This window comes from Malus domestica, chromosome 07 (assembly GCF_042453785.1).
Source record: "Malus domestica chromosome 07, GDT2T_hap1".
Taxonomy (NCBI): domain Eukaryota; kingdom Viridiplantae; phylum Streptophyta; class Magnoliopsida; order Rosales; family Rosaceae; genus Malus; species Malus domestica.
In genome coordinates this window covers 34,593,413-34,610,517 of record NC_091667.1, presented here as the reverse complement: position 1 = coordinate 34,610,517, position 17,105 = coordinate 34,593,413, and the positions used below count along the sequence as shown (strand labels likewise).

The window sequence follows — 17,105 nt, the reverse complement described above, 5'->3', positions numbered from 1 at the left end:
AGTTTGAACAATTTTGAATTTTAATCACGTCCTTTTCCAATGAATAGGGTTTATGTGTGATTCAGTTAGAGAAATTTGATCTAACAACTACAAAAAAAAAACTTCTCTAAAAATTATAATAATTATAACCGTTGAATCAAATTTTAACGTCTTAAAGCTTTTTCGGATCGCTTCCCATTCAATTATGCAAAAGTTTGTGACATGAAACAAAGTATAGTTATTCAGATATACATCCAATCTGTTAAGGCCACGTATTGTATAGAGGGTCATACTCCAAACTCTTCTAGGTTTCGTGGTGCTGACTCAACTCAACCATGCATATAATTGACCTAATTCATATCGTGTGTGTGCTGTTGCGTCATGAAGCTACCGCGTTTTGTCCATTTTGTTTGGTCATGCCATCGCTCGACGTGTGGAGTGTCGTGCTTGTTGTATCACAAATGATGATGTAAGACTCCAATAATTTTAATATAATTGGATTAATATACATAGTTGACTTCCAATTGAGGGAGAAACTACACGAATTCATACGAAGGATATAATTTTTGTCGGACGGCTGGTTGAGACGTGAATCCAACTCCAATCTAATTATTTAATTTGCTTTTCGTGATATGTGATTAACTTGATTAAGTTGAAGCAAACTCAATCTAAGTTTAGCATATTAGACGTATATTTAGTTGAGTTAACTAAAGCAATGTGTTCCACTTTTATACTCAAGCTCGAATTAGATTGAACTTGGATTATCCAAACTATTTGAATGACTCGTTTGACAAGTGCTTTTAAACGATAAAAATCGCTTTTGGATAAAATGTTTTTGGAATCAAATTTTGGTAAAAATGCAAGTTAATTTTAAAAAAACACTTGAAGTATTTCCAACAAGAAACACAAAACTAGTACTTTTAGCATAAATCACTTCAAGTGTTTTTAAAACTCAAAAACATTTTTTCTAAAAACACTTTCAGCAGTTTAAAAATACTTACAAATTGAGCGCTAATTAAGCGTAATCAGCTTATGAGTGCATGGTTTGGAATAACATGATATATCCGCTGTTTGGTGCAAGTCCTTTTCCTTCTTTTAACAGTAGGAAATTAGAACTGTCCTAAAAGTATCTTGTTAAGAAGCTGACTTTATACGACTAGTGATTCTTTGAAAAGTTTTCATTATTGTTTTAAAAATTTCCGTCTAACGCCGTCTAGGCGTTAGGCGGCTAGCCACCTTTCTGATTATTGCATAGGTGTTTGAAAATTAAAAAAGGGCACCTAGACCTGCTGAGGCGCCGGCCTAGACTGTCTAGGCACCGGCCTAGCCCTCCTAGACCCGCCTAGATACCTGCCTAAGTTGCAACTCACTTAGATAGAAAATAGTAACTTTCTTTTTGCATTTTATTGTTTCCAATAAATTTTAAGAGACTTATTGAACAATTAAATAAACACACATTATATGTTTGCTCCTCATGTTTTCATTACGTTCTAATAATTCATAATATATATGTCATTATATTTTCTAATTTATGATAAAATTATATATATTTTAAGTATAAACAGACATTTATTTACACAAAATACAATAGATTTACTTAAATCCGTCTAGCCGCCTAGGTGTTAGGCACCAGCCCGCCATCCAACTAGTGCCTAGCGTCTTTTAGAATCTTGGTTTTCATTTTGTTTGTTAATATTCTTTATCTTTCTTTCTTTTTGTACACAAACGATATTATCTGTACTAAATCTCACAATAGACTAATCATAATAATGTGAGTTAAATTCGTTTTTAGTAAAATCAAACTTAAAATAAGTAAAAAAAAAATCATAGTTTCAAATATTTGGTTTGATGTGGTCAAGGTCGGCGGAAATTCACCACCGTGGGACCAAATAAATAGACAAGCAAATTTGGGTTGGGGGCCTTTGGAATTGGGACCACGTTGGTCAGTTGGTCTCCTACTGCCTCACTGCCTCACTGCCTCACTGCCTCAGGCCCACAGTTATGAATTTACGAAAAGCCCTTGCCACGTGTGGTTACAAGATGGGTGGACAAGGTGACAAATTGAATAAGTCTTTTATTTTATAGTGTTCTTGCATTCATTATTTATGAGAGGTAAATTAAAAATATTTTATTTACATGCGAAAATAAATAATAATAATAATAATAATAATAATAATAATAATAATAATAGGCGTTGTTTTGTAACGATAATTTACTTTTAATTTAGTTAATGATTATTCGAGCAAAATTTACAGTGAAAAGAAGCTACAAACTTGACTGTATTGCTTTAGATAATAAAAATCATAATTCGGATCCTTACTAGATCCTCTTTGTGAGGATTCTGGAGATCCGTTCATCGTACATTGTGCTGTTAGAAATCATTTGAAATATTTTTATTTAAAATTAAACACAAACAGTAATTGACAAAAATTAACTGCATGATGTACGATGAACGGACACAATTTAAAAAATCCTCAGGATTTTCACCAAAAGGATCCGGAGAGTATCATGTTAGAAAATGAAACACATTGTTTGAAGTTGAAAAATAAAAAAAGGTAAACTGGGCCTTTTGGATATCAACTTAAGTAAAAAAGAAGGATTGGGAGTTATTGGGCCGATATAATGGGCTTTATAGCCCATTTCAGATTGTTAAACCATCCGTTTCTATGTACGAATCCACGATCCAACTTCAAAACCCGTCACTTTCCCGGGAAAATCTGTGTCAGTGTCACACCGATGGATTTCCCGGCAATATCAACGTCCAAAACCCTCCATTTTCCCGCCAATATCATCCGCAGATCCAAGATCAACTTCTAGATATTTATCAGGGAGAGCTTTGTCCAGTGCAAAAGCAATCGAATGTCGAAATCCGTGCGATCCTCGAGTAAAAATAGCGGCGGCAGCATCTCAATCTCGACGGCGTTCTCGGACTGATTCACTTTGTGGGGGATTGGAGGTTGCGGATTGTCTGCGCTGGCCATGCTTGCCCTAAAACAGGTAAAGTGAAGCTTGATTGAAGCCTTATTTCTCTGTTTGGTTGCTGAGAGAATGTCGGCAAATGATAGAAAATGAAAGAAAACAGTGCAATTCTTTAGTTCAGGAAACAATAAAAACGAGATGGAACTATTACAATGTCATTTGACTTGGGTCAATTTCAATGAGTGTAATAGACTACATAGAACTGCACAATTTTCAGGTTTCTTGAATTTCCACACTTTTTCTTTGAATTTTTTCGTAGGGTTATGAGGTTAGCGGCTCGGATATTGCTTGGAGTAGCTTCGTGGACGGGCTGCAGGAAGCAGGGGCATTGTTGCACACAGGCCATTCGGTGGCTAATATACACGGGAGTGGCGCCTCGAGATTACCTGAAGCTGCTTTTGTATGCAATGTCCGTCGGAGTTCCTGTGTGAATACATCTCTGCTAATTGGTATTTGATTTGAAGCAATTAGAACCTTTTTGGTGTCTAATATATAACACCTAAATCTGAATTCCAAAGTGTTACTCCAGTAGTTGTGCGAGGCCGAGTTTGTAGATTGTGTGCAACTGTATATATGACGATTATGCTCATCATCCATCAGAAGTTAGTGCAGTTATTCAAGCTGCACGCCCGAGGTTCCCTGTCAAGTCTCCTATGGTCGTATTCCAGCCTCATATGTACAGGTATCCACGCAAGATGAGAACAACGCAGAGTCCCTTTTAGCACAGTTTCTGGTATCATTAGCACGATTCATATAATCGCGCTGGACTGATTGGTGATATGTTTGCAGTCGTTTAGCAGCAATGAAGGATGACTTCGCTAATGCCCTCCGTGGTGCAGATCAAGCCGTAGTCACAGAGGTATGTTGCCTGGACACACGGTTTTATGCTGCTAGAGAAATAGATGTCCAGAATGTTGGTGGGAGGGAGTTAGCTGCTACTGTAATTGGCCCGCCATCTGAATGCATCCCTTCTTTGGTAATACCAGTGTTTTCAAATTGTTTAGAACACATTTGTTTCTGAAATGCACACAAAACATGACTTGAAAAGATAAAAATTATCATGTCGGGATCAAAAGAAAACTCGTTCATGCCCCAAATGGTTACCTACGAAGGATTCTGGTAACCGGATGATTTGAAGATTGTTGAACATGAGGTTTGGTGGCTTTACAGGGTGTGGAGAAGCAAAGTAACCCGTTTGTAGCTACTCTTTCGTATGCAGTGAATTTGGTTAGATGGAGAAGCAACTACAGGAAGAAAATTGTTTGGAGGAAGCAAAAGCTTCGACTTGGCTGAAAGAGAGCACCATAAGAACTTGTAGTGAAGAGGAGAAGCGGGAGCCAACAGATGAAAGTGATTGGGTTGGAAGTTAAAGCGTTTTGTATCGGTGCAACGAAAAAGAGCTCTTCAGTAACAAATTCATCAATGGTAAAGATCAAGCATGAAACTTTTCAATCCGGGATATTCGAAAGACAGGTACCAATTTTACTTGTTTCTCAACCGAAGCAAATGCATCACATTAATTCTTGCGTTCCCTAAAAATAAAAACTAGAAATCTAAAATTCAAGCTATCACTAACTTCCCTCTACTGCTGAACATTCACCTGCAGCACTTCCTACCCTCCGAAAAACGAGAAGAAGCCACGCTTCTTGGGCTCTTCCTCCACCATGACAGCCTGCATACTATCCTGCTCAACAAGCCTCCACGCCGCCTGCTCGAAAGCCAGTCCTGCCAATGTAGGCGGCCTATTCAAAACCAGAGGGTACCCTCTGTTGGTGCTTCTGATGACCTCCGTGTCCTCCGGAATCATCCCCAACAATGCCAATCCCAACATCTCCTGCACATCGAGCACGGACATCATGTCCTCCCCCTTGATCATATCTGTCCGGACCCGGTTCACCATCATCTTTATATCCCTAATCCCATCACACTCCAGCAGCCCAATGACTCTGTCAGCGTCTCTCAAGCTCGTGATGTCCGGCGTGGTCACCAGCACGGCCTCATTGGCCGGCGTAATGGCGGTGATGAAGCCGGCGTCGATTCCGGCGGGGCAGTCGATGAGGATGAAGTCCGGGCAGCCCTCTTGCCTGGCTTTCAAAGCGTCGACGACCCAGACCAGGGCCTTGCCGCCGAACCCCATTGGTAATTTGGACCGGGGCTTTGAGATGCAGAGCAATTCGAAGTTGGACCAACGCTTGTCCCTGACGAGCGCCTGGTCGAGGCGGCAGTCGCCGTTGAGGACCTCGACGACGGTGTAGTTGACGCGGTTCTCGAGGCCGAGCAGGAGGTCGAGGTTGCGGAGGCCGACGTCGGCGTCGATGGCGACGACAGAGAAGCCGAGGCGGGCGAGGGAGAGGCCGACATTGGCGGTGGTGGTGGTCTTGCCGACGCCTCCTTTTCCAGAGGTGATGACGACGACGCGGGGGGTGTCGCCGGACAATTGGGGCTTCCTGTTGTATTGGAGGATGGCGCGGACTGTGAAGGTGGGAGAAGGTTTGGGTTTTAGGGTTTTGGGTTTAAAGGTTTTTGGTGGGTTTGCGGCGGTGAGGGAGGAAGAGGGCTTGGGGCTGAGGAGGGCGGGCAGGAGTTGAAGAGAGAGCATTGCGGCTTTTGTGGCCCTTGGATGATGAGATCAGGTGGGATCATCAAAACGAAAGGAAGGCGATGAAGGTGAACATTTTGGTGGGGAGTCTGGGGACTCTGCGACTGCGAGTGATCGTCGACTATTGAGCAAAAGGGAGAGTTGTTGTAAGGGCAAGTCCACCCTAAAAATCAAGTCGGGTAAGAATCTATTCAATCCATCCAAATAAATTGTAATGGGTGAAGTGCATTTCTGCCTCTAAATTAAATAGCCTAGTCAATTTTTATTAAAATATTATTAATTTTTATTATAAAATAGTAATTGTATTTTTAATTTTTGACATTTTCTTTATTTATAATAAAAAAATTATTAATTTCTGACATTCATTTATTTATTTTAAAAAAAATTTGGCCAAAAAATCTGGACCGTTGATCTGAAAATTGAACAGTCAAGATTATGCCACATCACAAGCTGTTGGGTTTGAATATCAATTTTTTTTAACGTTGGAAATCCAACGGACACGAATGCGCCATGTATCCCCACGCCCAACATCTCGTAGTGTGCTTGCACAGCGAGCCCCCCCTTTGCGAGTTATCTGCAACGCGTGCCCATGTGTGTGTGTTTTCTACGCGCCTAGCACAATAAAAAAGGGGTTCACATGGTAGACGTCAGATGGCTCGGTTTCTTGCTCAGTTCATTATGTGTTGGGCTCAAAGCTGGTCTCCATTTTAGGCCAGCCTATTGGGTGGGGTGAAGTGAGTTTTGGGGGGACTAGGATGGAAAAGTGGACTTTGGGCCAGTTCATTTGTTAGTGAACTTGCTTTGAGAGAGGGATTGAGAATTTGAGATACACTCAGCATCTATATGTCATGTGCATGTGGACCGAGAGATGGTTTTTATTAGAGCAAGTCCACCGAAGGTGGAATAGCCCAACACCTAGTCAAAAAACTGGCTCGGCACACATCCAATTCACTCCAGCCCACGGGATTGACTGGCACCCAGCCCAAGCTGGTCTCTAGGCCAGCCTAAAATTGACAGACTTGGGGACCGGGTCATCTGATGCCATGCTGACGCCAGCGTGGCGTCAGACACTTTTTTTTAATTTTTTATTCGGGGTCAAGGATTCGGAGAGAGAGAGAGACATCAGGGATGGAATCGCAGAGAGAGAGCGTTCGAACTCGGAGAGGGATTCGAATCGCTGAGAGAGATCTAGCAACACCGAAACCCTTGGACCCACAAAAGCGAACAAGGGGAGAGAGATCTGAGGAGATCTCAAGCTCTCGGCTTCAATGGTAGGACCTCGCATCATGCACCGATGCCGCATGCAAGGCCATGGTTGGGTTCCTTGAGCTCTAAGGATTACAAAAATAATATTTTGTGTTTGATTTGTTGAAGATTTTGAAGAGGAAGCAGAAGGAAAGCTCACAGCAGTGAGCTGGAAAAGAGAGAGGGAGAAAAAATAGATAAGAGAGAGAGAGAGAGACAGAAAGGACCTGAGAGTGAAAGGAAGAAAGAAGAAAAAATAAATTAAATGATAAAATATTAATTGTTATGAATAAAATAATATAATATTAGATGGGCTGGGTGCCAGCGTATTTTTAGGGATGGAGATGTTATTGCCTATTACTGTGATCTATTACTGTTCATTTAAGTGGATAAATACGCTGGGTGCTGGCACAAAGCCTTTAGGGTGGACTTGCTCTTATACAATCTCATTGAAGCACTTTACAAAATAAAAAATTTGAGTGACTCAGATCTCTTTCCTGTCTCTCGAATGATTTGAATTTCTCGATATGCAGGCTCTGGACAAATAAATCAAGAGTGGATCTCATTCTGTGACAAAAATAACACTTCAACAAGGCAATTGTGTAAATTAATGAACCTAATTTACCTTCATCATACCAATTAATAATTTTACACATCAAAATTTGCAAATTGATTCATTCAAAATTGAACGAAATATGACTTTATGATGATTTTTTTTGTAAAAATTCGTAAAACCAATTAAAAATACTAGTGGAGGCAAGAACGGTACGAGAATGGAATTTTTCAATCAGAACATCTAAAACATTAACTATGATACGATGAAAATGTCACCAAAACTATTTTTATGGCAACTTTTTGTAGAAATTTGCAAACACAATTAAAAATGGTGAGTTATTCCTCCTATTTTTTTTGTTAAAAATTTCAATTTTTAGCTTTTACAATATTTTTGTATGTCACAGACGCTTAGGGCAAAACAGATAGAGAAAGATATAGAAAGATTTGGAAATAGACTACAAGAATAAATATGACGTACTTGAAGTTAACAAAAAAACTCAGGACAAAATCGAACGCTTTGGTGTTTAATTTATGCAGTCAACTTCACTTAGTGCAATAGAACTTAGTTGTTGTTAGAGTGGTTACAAGTCATTTGAAAGCAGTTCTGATATTTATTGAGTCCCACCTCCTTCTTCCTAGGAATAGGCCCAATGTACAGGCCTTCTGCCATGCCATTACCCCATCTACATCACAGCCCCACCTTCATATTCCTGTACTAGAATCCTCACCGTCGATCCAAATCCATAAACTTCAGATCTGTAATCCACACCGTCAAATAAACAAGCCAATAGGAACACTTTGACGGAAAGCAAGTGGCACCCATTGATTGCCTCGCCCCCCAACCAACCTAATCCCAAAAGACCAAAGAAAAGTCAGATATTCCAGAATTTTACCCTTTCAAAGATCAACTCCCCCGTCCTCCCGCCACGTGTCCCCAACTGATCCGTAAATTACACGATTACCCCCCTTCTCTCTCTCCCTCTCTCTCTCGAGTCGGTCGGTTATCAAAATCAAAACAGACACCAACTCCCTGTTTCTTCCTCGTCCGTTTCTCCCTCTGGAATCCGATTCCTTCCCCAATTTTTTTCTTTCCGATTTCGTCATTCCGCGGATGAGATTCCGAGCTCGAGGCCCTTTCCTCTACCTGTGATTTCAATCTGGTTCGCTTTCTCTCTCTGTTAGTCTTTGATTTCGTGTATTTGAATTTGGATTTGGTTGTTGATTTTTGTTATGATTTATCTGTTTGGATTAGTTTTTTACTGGATCTGGATTGATTGGTGTTTTAATTTGATGCTGCTGTATCCGAATTGATTAGATCACGCTGTTATTTGTACGGATTTGTGAAGCTGTGCTGATTTTTTGTACGGATCTATTTGGTTTAGTGTGGATTTGAACGAATTGGATACTAGAGTCTGTTTGGATGGTGAGAAAATGGAGTGGAAGTTCAATTTGTGGTTATTAAATTGAGTGAGAGAGCTTATTCGTTGGTTTTTTGTGTTATTTCATCATCTCACCTATACAATTACGATTGGATTAATTGGATTGGTGTTGTTTTGTAATTCATAATCGAAGCGGGTTTACGGAGTTGCCTCGATTGGTAACCCTTGTTTTTGTGAGCTTTTTCTCTACTCTTGGTCCAGAGCTTTATGACTAACAAGTATCCGATGTGTATCTTTACACTTAATCGAAATGATTGTTAACTCAGTGTTTGTTGGGATTTTGGATCTAGCTTGTGAGGTCTATGAGGCTATGACGACGTTATTTAGATCCAGTTTTCGGTTATTCAGGTCTCTTTTCTGGGAAGCTTGACTTCACTTTTAGTTATGATGATTGTTGGGGTTAGGCATATATTAGGGGGATGCATTTCTGTTTTATGTTGCTTGCATTTGTTGCTTGTGCTTCTGCCTGTGAGTGTATTTTCGTTTTCAATGGCGCACCGTGCTATGTCCATGGTCATGATTAAGAGGTGTTTTTTTCCTTATTGTGGTCGGCTAAGTCTTTTGGGCTATGATCTTGATATTATGTGTTGTTTCTTTGGATAATGATATTTGTGTCTATTTTTTGTTTTCTTTTGAGAAGATTGGATAAGTTGTTTTCGGATTCCCAAAACTGAAATTGGAATTGAACTGCTTTCTGAAATGTTTTCAATTGGGTTCTTTCGGTGTTGGTTGTGGCGTCTGATTGTCGATGTTCAGACATTTTTACAAGACGGGTTGCACTTCTGTTAACTGTGTCTTATTTGTTTATATATTTCGTTACTTTTATGTGTGCATTTTAATGTTTACTGAGGTAGAAGTTTTGGTTTAACTTGTTACTCTCTTTACTATGTCTGCAGCAGGGAAGGCCATGTGAGCTGTTTGGAACAAAGTTTCGTTATTGCTTCCACATTTGGTATTGGATGATCAGTTCCTCTGGTATGCTCAAGATGGGTGAATGCAAGGGTTGTGGGAAATTAGGAAGAATGATGCCGAGGGGTGGATCTGTGAGTGCATATCGGTTTTCCCTTCGGTTGTCTCCTGTTGTTTCCGTTTGGGATTGCATCATTCGCAAAATGAGGTACTCTTACGGACCTGAGTGGGTGTAGTTGTTAGGATTATAGTAATTATATTAGTTTTCAACAAGAAGATAATTAAGTTTATTTACTAATATAGAAAATTAAGGGAACACAGTTATAGGAAAATGTATACACTTTAGAGGAATTCTTGGCAAGTTAAACAAGGGCAACAATTTGGAGGTTGTTAGTCGAATGGATAACATGGAGTGTAATAAATTGCAACCTGTTGTGAGAAAAGTTAAGAAAAAGCAGGTGAAGGACGAGTTGGATCGTCAAAAACAGGCTGAGAAAAAGAAGAGGCGCTTGGAGAAAGCCCTTGCTACTTCAGCAGCCATCATTTCTGAACTAGAAAAGAAAAAACAGAAGAAGAAAGAAGAGCAACAGAGGCTTGATGAAGAAGGCGCTGCAATTGCCGAGGCTGTTGCGTTGCATGTCCTACTTGGTGAAGAAGACTCAGATGAAACGTGTGAAATTGTTCTGAACAAAGATCAAGTGTTCAATCGTTGGGATTGTCCTGGCAACGTTGACCTATTTATGGGTGGAAGGAGGGCACGCTTTCCTTATCAAGACTCTGCAAAGTGTTCACTCGAAAGGATTGGGTGGGTGTCTAGTGCTTACAGATCGGGATACAAGTTGGGCGGCTTAGGGAACAGTGAATGGTCGCTCTCTTCTGGGCCTTATGGAAGAGAGTACCCTGAATCATTTTGTGAGGATGGAGGTTGGGGTACCACCGGATTTGCAGCTGGGCTCATTGCGGCGCAGGCTGTTTCATCTCTACAGATCGCGGAGGATGCACATGAAGGCACACTTGTGCTCGATGGAATGCTAAGACGGTAGATGGACATTTCAGTCAAGCTGCCATGTTACTGGAAGAGCCCTCAGCTGTATTTCGTCAACAATGTTCTGTATATAACTTCGTGGACGTGTACTAGGTGTTTGTCATAAACACGCGTATCTTCTTCGGCTTGAAGAATGTTGCAGTGTCATGCTCTTGTGTTTTCTTCTTCTCTTTTCCCGTCGAGGGCTGCTATCTTTTTACGTGCAGTGACATTTCATGACCTTGAGGCATCAGCTGACTCATCTTTCCGATATTTTTTGTGGATTGTATCAAAACTAATGTAGTTTCAATAATGTTAAGATCTTTTCTGGTATGAAATTATTGTGATTTATGCCGGTCGACTAGTCACTTGTTGATTTTGTGTTGCATCTAATTCAATAGCTCCTGGGTTCGACTGGCATCGCATTGATGATAAATCCTACTATGTAATTTCTTCGTTTCTAAAACGTACCTCAAATAAGTACGCTTATAATTCAAAGGAAAACTAATGAAAATGATTTGAAAACTTTGAATTTTAACGATAAGGACAAAATAAAAGGTAAAGTGAATAGTATCAGATTTAATTTTTTAGTGTAAAAATGTAGTTTTTCATTGAAATGAACAGTACCATGGGCTTTTCGTTAAAACTCCCATAATTCAATCCACTCATAGGCACCAAACGAGCCATCGGTGTTTCAGAGTGATTTAGATTGGATACCCTAACAAATTAAAAGAAACGTTCAAGTAAATAAGATAATTTACATAAAACTAGTCAAACTACAGAGGGGTCTGATGAGAAAAGGGTGTGCGAAAATCATTTTATATGCACAATTAACCATTCAACAAATACCATATCAGAGCTTCCCTAACTCTCTTGAAAACTCAGCTATATATCAAATCATGTAATGAAACCAACTACCAGCTGAGCAATCTAATGAATATATTCCAGTTCTTTGGGGACATGAATGGGGGGGCATAATTCTGTTCAACAAACAAAAGAAATCATTTCATTGGTACACGACGAGTGGACTCGTCGAAGGCCTTTGCTTGGATTTGACTAGTGCACATTGGCAAAGTGTCCTTGGAATTACATACTTTGCCATGTCCGAGAATTCTGCTGCAGCTGCGGCTCTGCATCTGGTTGCTGGTGCTGCCGGAGTGCATCTTCTTCCTTGGTCTCGAGATCTGAACTACTAGATGGCTTTGCTCCTGTGGTGATTAGGTTTTTGAACCAAGCTGCTTGAAATCTAGGAGCACCTCTGTTTGAATTTCCTGCAGACTCGGGAGAAGCTGTGGCGTTATTAGTAACACCCACAAGGAAACGATATGCTACTTTGCTAGCTGTAACAATCTCTGTCTTCGCTTGTCTAAACTGCAACGACCCAGGAAAACTATCAGACATGCAAGCACTGAAGCAACCAAAAGTATTAAGAAATTATTGTAAACCATGGTAACAAGTAACCAAATTTCATGTGATTATGCAAACTATTATTAAAGCCACACCAACAATGAGTTGAATGCCGAACAGAAAGATTGGAGGCAAAGTCAAGCAAGCATGGTTATCCACATCTCATGCAACTCGCCAAAGTATTATCAAAGTAAAGTGAACTGTGAGCACAAAGGCAAAGAGGACGACAAAGAAGTAGGCCGTGCTAAGACTGTAGGTAACTTTAATTAAACACATCCGTAATGATAGTCTCTTCATGGGACTCTTGGATATGTTTTGGATTATTGTGCTGTAAATTGCCCTTTTCCATTGATGATAAAACGTTCATGTAAATATGATATTTAGCATATTAGAAGAACCAATGACCAAACAAAAAAAGCACATTACAAAAACTAGGGTTGGTGCTTGAAACCCATGCACTAAACACATGCCTACAATAAAAACGGCAGCCGAATCATGTATACCATAGTAAATAATAAGGATTGTGAAACAAAACTAATACTTCAACAAAAGAAGATCCAATCAACTGACAATGAGACTTCAATAAGCAAAAATGACTCCGAAAGATAAGTTATTCTAAAAGGTTGTACAAGTTATGCATTCTGAAAGTAACTCACCCGTACTGCAGTGTTTCCTGCAACTTCCATAGCAGCATCACCAGCATGCGCAAAACGATTAACCCAACCTGTAAAAGAAGCTATAAGAATACATGCCATGTATCTATTTACAAGACTACATTTTCATATTCAAACGCACAGTTCTTTTATTCTTAAGAAAAAGCTTAAGCCTAGACTTATCAAGTTTGTACACATAACATTATTATCAATTTTGTAAGTTGACCAAGATTACGACCAAACAACAACCAACTTGCATATCAATAGCGAAGTCACCGAACAAAAGGAAGTCACAATAACACAATTAAAATATCTCAATATAACGTTCACCATATATGAAACAGGAACGAAATCACTGACCATTGTACATATAGTCGGTCAAGTAAACACTCAGTTGCAACTTGCATGGCATATAAATCTTTAGTATAGCCAGTAAACCCTACGATCTCACAAAGTTACCTGGAAGCTTTGGCACCCCAAGCCTTTCACAAAGCTCATCACAAAAGTGATTGCAGTTTTTTGATAACAGGTCATACGAATACCCAGGCCACTCTCTACTGAGTTCCCTCAAGATTTGGTTAACCTTGAAGATCGAACAATCTGTTGTCCCAAGGACGATGCTTTCACGATATGTGTACATTGGATTTTTTCCAGAAGGGCAACTAAACACACCAGATCCTTGTTCACAGAACCCAAATGACCATTCATCCTCTCCATAAACCTGTCAAATGAAGCGTAAACAACTTTGATCAGAACTTTTTGCTGACAAAGAAGATACCATATGAAAATAAGTAATTAAACGAAACTACATACAAATCTGTTAATTTTCGCAGTTAAAAGGTCTTATGTAACAAAACAAAGAACCAAACTTTAGTCATTCTTCGTAAAAGAGAGCTTCTTGGCTGACCATGAAATTCAACAATAAGGCACTTCCATCATACCGCGAAACATCTACTAAGGCAACTAAAGCAGTAAATTTCAAAACTGATAAATCGCAAACACAATAATATAGGCAATCTCAATCACCAACAAGATAAACAACTTGTCAAGAAATTTAGTAACTAATTAGCTATACATAACATGTCATTTCTATAATCAATTAACATATACACACACAGAATCAAAGTGAAAATTTCCAATTGCCTAAAAAAACCCAAGATCTCTCTTCCAAATTCACAGCACTCCAAAATTACACTAGCAATACAAAATTTACGTATCTAACTTCACATTACATACATACATACACACACGAGCAAGCGCGAGTACGCGAGAGAGACGAGAGAAAACGAACCTGAACGGCGCTGTGGAAGATGCCGCCGAGGCCGATACCGTCTTTGAAGATCTTGTTGATCTGCAGAATGGTACTATTCGTCTTGTCCGATCCACTATTCGTCACATCGTATATATGCAGCACCACCTCCGCCATGTTCTCCAAATTCTTCACCAAAAACCCTAAATCCCCAACCCAAAACTCTCCCTCCCTCCCTCCTCCCAATTCGAATCACAAACCCTAATCCTCTCTGAAACGAAGCAATTCAATTCAATTCGAACAAAAGCACACCACTTTTCGCTGCCTCACGATTTGAATATTCTCTCGTCTCGATTTGCTCAATTGCTTTTCTCTTTCCTTTCCTTTTCTTTTCCTTTCTCGCTCTAAACTGGTCCAAGTTCTTCAACTTTAGAGAGAGAAAGCGTCTAGAGAGAGAAAGTCTCTGTCTGTGCGGGTGGGTGTGTTTAACAAAAAATCTCAGAAACCGGGTTCGAAAAGTAATTTTCGCGGGCGGAGGGGTAACTCGGACACGAAACAGACCCCGGAAGTTGCTAGAAATTACGGAACTGACAGCCGTTGGCGCAGCCGTCCAGTCTGTCTGCCACTGCGGTGCGCACCTCGGGTTATGATTAGCACGACTTGGATAAGTGGGGCCCACGTGCCCACGCCACGCAATTATTAACGGTAAAAGGCACCGACTGCTTTTTGTCAAATGACCGACCTGCCCTTGTCTTGTTCGAACGAGTGAGTGCTCCCGTGCCCCAAGAAAAGTCTGCACCCGTCGACGTCGGTGATCTGAGATCTTTTCGGCCTTGCGACACATTTGGGCATCCGACGTCGGCTTCGTACTATTCCTCATTGTGTCTTTTATTGTTTTTGTCATTTTTTTGTTTACCAACGAAAGTATTATCCACATTATAGGGATGAGAGAGTTGTCTAGGTCTCGTAATGTGTTAGTAGTAATGTAGTTTAAATTTATTTTTAGTGATAATCTAACAAAAAATCTCACTTACAACTTACAAATGAAGATAAATATTAGCACTTGTTAGGATTCGAGTTTTCAACATTACAATGACGATATTTTGATCTAATTATGTATTATTGCGTCAAAAAATTAAAGCGTACGAGATAATATTTTTATTATGTAAAATAGTGTCGCAGTGACAATTTAAATTTCGCTCTCCCTTTAGAGCATCTCCAAAAGGAGAAATAACAAAATTCACATCAGTTATAACAGTATAAAAATAAAAGTGCAAATTCCTATGTGGTACTATGACAACAATTTCAAATCTATTTTTAGTGATCAGTAAATGGATTTTATAATTTATTTTTTGTTGTAAAAATATTTATAACAATTGTGAAAAGTAAATAATATAATAGATAATAGTTTAAATTTGACATATCGGATGAATAACTAAAAGAAAAAAAATAAATAAAAGTGCCGCATAAGCTTTCAAATTTGAATTTTATATTTAAAATTTGACATTAACTTTGAAGATGCTCTTATCTGATTGAACATATTATTACTCAGCTAGGCTCCTAAATTTGGAATAAACTCTCAAACAAACTTTGTTGAATAATTGTAACCAAGGTATTAAATATTGATGATATCGGAAATATCGGTAGTCCGAAAACACGGAAATATCGATGGAAATATCGGGATAATATCGATATCGATAAAAATAATATGGAAACCACGGAAATTGTAAGAAAAACTTGGAAATTTTTATTGAAACTTTGCAGGATGTTTATTTAGTCGATTATCTATTAGTTTATCACAAAAAATTGGAATGAAATGCATTGCATGATGGATTTAACATTATCAAGTTGATTATATAGCGAGCTGGCAAATATTGTGAGTGTAGAAAATTATACCATTCCTAAAAGCTGTAAAAGTTGAATTATTTAGATGTTTTTCTTTTCTCACACCGTCACACACCACCTACACACACACACACCACCGACACACACACACGCACACACAGGGATCACACACGCCATCACACACGCACACAGAGACGTCAGTTGTCTCTGGATCCTTCTCTCTTTTCCCTCTCCCTTCTCCCACAAACACACACACAGATCTCTCGAATTCTCGATCCTTCTCTATTTTCCCTTCTCCCACACACACGCACATAGACCTTTCTCGATCCTTCTCCCACATGGCTTTCTCATCCTCCTTCGCCTTCCTCCTCGTCCACGTCTTCCGCCTCGTCGGTGAACCCAGGAACTCTCCGACGAGTTCTCTTGATCCTTCTCCGCCTTCCTCACCGATCCTACCGACAACAACCCCACCTCTGACGTTGACTCTAGCGACGACCACCATAACCCCCAATTGCCCCCAAACCCCAACCTTAACCTCCACAACAACCACCCATTCTCCTCCTCCCCCAGAGCCTGCCCCGCCGGCGCCGCGCTCGCCTCCGTCTCTGTTCCACGTTTACTTCAACCAAGACCACGCCTGCTTCGCCGTAGGGACAGACCACGGGTTCTGGATCTACAACTGCGATCCGTTCTGCGAGCTCTTTCGCCGCGACTTCGACAACGGCGGGGGAATCGGCGTCGTTGAGGCACAGATCTTGGGTCTGAGCCTGGATTACAGAGAGAGATCTGGGCAGCTGGGACTAGGGTTGGAAAAAATCCCAAAAATCCCAAACCAAACCGAAAAAATCCCGAACCCAAACCGAAAAATCCCAAACCAAAATTATCCCGAAGATCGATAATCTCGTCCCGAAAAATACCGAAGTAATCGGTATGGGATTGGTTTCCAAATCCCATTTTTTCGGTATTCCCAAAATCCCGAAATGTTTTTTTTCTTTAGCTTTCGGTTCCCACTTCCTAAGTCAAAAGCAGGAGCATTTGGGCTTCCACTCACAGAAGGCACCAAAATATTATTAAAAAAATGGGAAAGGCACAAATTGGCTTTGGGTTTCGGTTCAGACTTCCCACCTCAAAAGCAGGAGCCTTTTGGCTCCCACTAACAGAAGGCGCAGAGAGCAGCACTTGAGGCAGAGAGCATCACTCATGGGGCAGAGAACATCACTCT

General features: G+C 40.1%; 4 protein-coding genes across 8 annotated transcripts; 2 read left to right on the top strand and 2 right to left on the bottom strand.

Moving 5' to 3' along the window:
- Nucleotides 1-2,677: 2,677 nt before the first annotated feature.
- LOC139197619 (uncharacterized) lies at nt 2,678-5,867 on the top strand. Of its 4 annotated transcripts, none has more exons than XM_070825506.1 (6): nt 2,678-2,976; nt 3,218-3,299; nt 3,571-3,640; nt 3,748-3,817; nt 4,129-4,431; nt 4,565-5,867. In XM_070825506.1, exons 1-5 carry the CDS (start codon nt 2,959-2,961, stop codon nt 4,249-4,251), a joined length of 363 nt encoding a protein of 120 aa, XP_070681607.1. In that variant the 5' UTR covers nt 2,678-2,958; the 3' UTR covers nt 4,252-4,431; nt 4,565-5,867. The 4 variants fall into 4 exon arrangements, with proteins under 4 accessions (XP_070681607.1, XP_070681605.1, XP_070681606.1 ...); XM_070825504.1 differs by having other exon boundaries at nt 3,218-3,407; nt 3,488-3,640; nt 4,178-4,431; XM_070825505.1 differs by lacking the exon at nt 4,565-5,867 and having other exon boundaries at nt 3,218-3,407; nt 3,488-3,640; nt 4,129-4,268.
- LOC103439794 (septum site-determining protein minD homolog, chloroplastic-like) lies at nt 4,420-5,557 on the bottom strand. The gene has a single exon (XM_008378408.4). It carries the CDS (start codon nt 5,555-5,557, stop codon nt 4,571-4,573), a length of 987 nt encoding a protein of 328 aa, XP_008376630.1. The 3' UTR covers nt 4,420-4,570.
- Nucleotides 5,868-8,226: 2,359 nt separating the features above from the next.
- LOC103439796 (uncharacterized) lies at nt 8,227-11,084 on the top strand. 2 transcript variants are annotated; one of them, XM_017333416.3, is made up of 2 exons: nt 8,227-8,517; nt 9,696-11,084. In XM_017333416.3, the coding sequence occupies exon 2, from the start codon at nt 10,104-10,106 to the stop codon at nt 10,746-10,748; it is 645 nt and encodes a 214-aa protein (XP_017188905.2). In that variant the 5' UTR covers nt 8,227-8,517; nt 9,696-10,103; the 3' UTR covers nt 10,749-11,084. The 2 variants fall into 2 exon arrangements, with proteins under 2 accessions (XP_017188905.2, XP_017188904.1); XM_017333415.3 differs by having other exon boundaries at nt 8,251-8,517; nt 9,693-11,084.
- Nucleotides 11,085-11,534: 450 nt separating this feature from the next.
- Nucleotides 11,535-14,663, bottom strand: LOC103439798 (deSI-like protein At4g17486). The gene is made up of 4 exons (XM_008378413.4): nt 14,081-14,663; nt 13,249-13,510; nt 12,793-12,860; nt 11,535-12,100 (listed from the first exon to the last, which is right to left on the bottom strand). Exons 1-4 carry the CDS (start codon nt 14,213-14,215, stop codon nt 11,816-11,818), a joined length of 750 nt encoding a protein of 249 aa, XP_008376635.1. The 5' UTR covers nt 14,216-14,663; the 3' UTR covers nt 11,535-11,815.
- Between the last annotated feature and the right edge of the window lie 2,442 nt (nt 14,664-17,105).

Excerpts from the sequence above, each read along its gene's own strand:
- LOC139197619 (XM_070825504.1), top strand. Across the intron at positions 3,408-3,487 it reads GAATACATCTCTGCTAATTG|TAGTTGTGCGAGGCCGAGTT; the intron begins GTATTTGATTTG and ends GTGTTACTCCAG.
- LOC103439794 (XM_008378408.4), bottom strand. The coding sequence starts at position 5,557 with ATGCTCTCTCTTCAACTCCTGCCCGCCCTCCTCAGCCCCAAGCCCTCT.
- LOC103439796 (XM_017333416.3), top strand. The coding sequence starts at position 10,104 with ATGGATAACATGGAGTGTAATAAATTGCAACCTGTTGTGAGAAAAGTT.
- LOC103439798 (XM_008378413.4), bottom strand. The coding sequence starts at position 14,215 with ATGGCGGAGGTGGTGCTGCATATATACGATGTGACGAATAGTGGATCG. Across the intron at positions 13,511-14,080 it reads TCTTCCACAGCGCCGTTCAG|GTTTATGGAGAGGATGAATG; the intron begins GTTCGTTTTCTC and ends TTCATTTGACAG. Across the intron at positions 12,861-13,248 it reads TGGGGTGCCAAAGCTTCCAG|GTTGGGTTAATCGTTTTGCG; the intron begins GTAACTTTGTGA and ends CTTCTTTTACAG.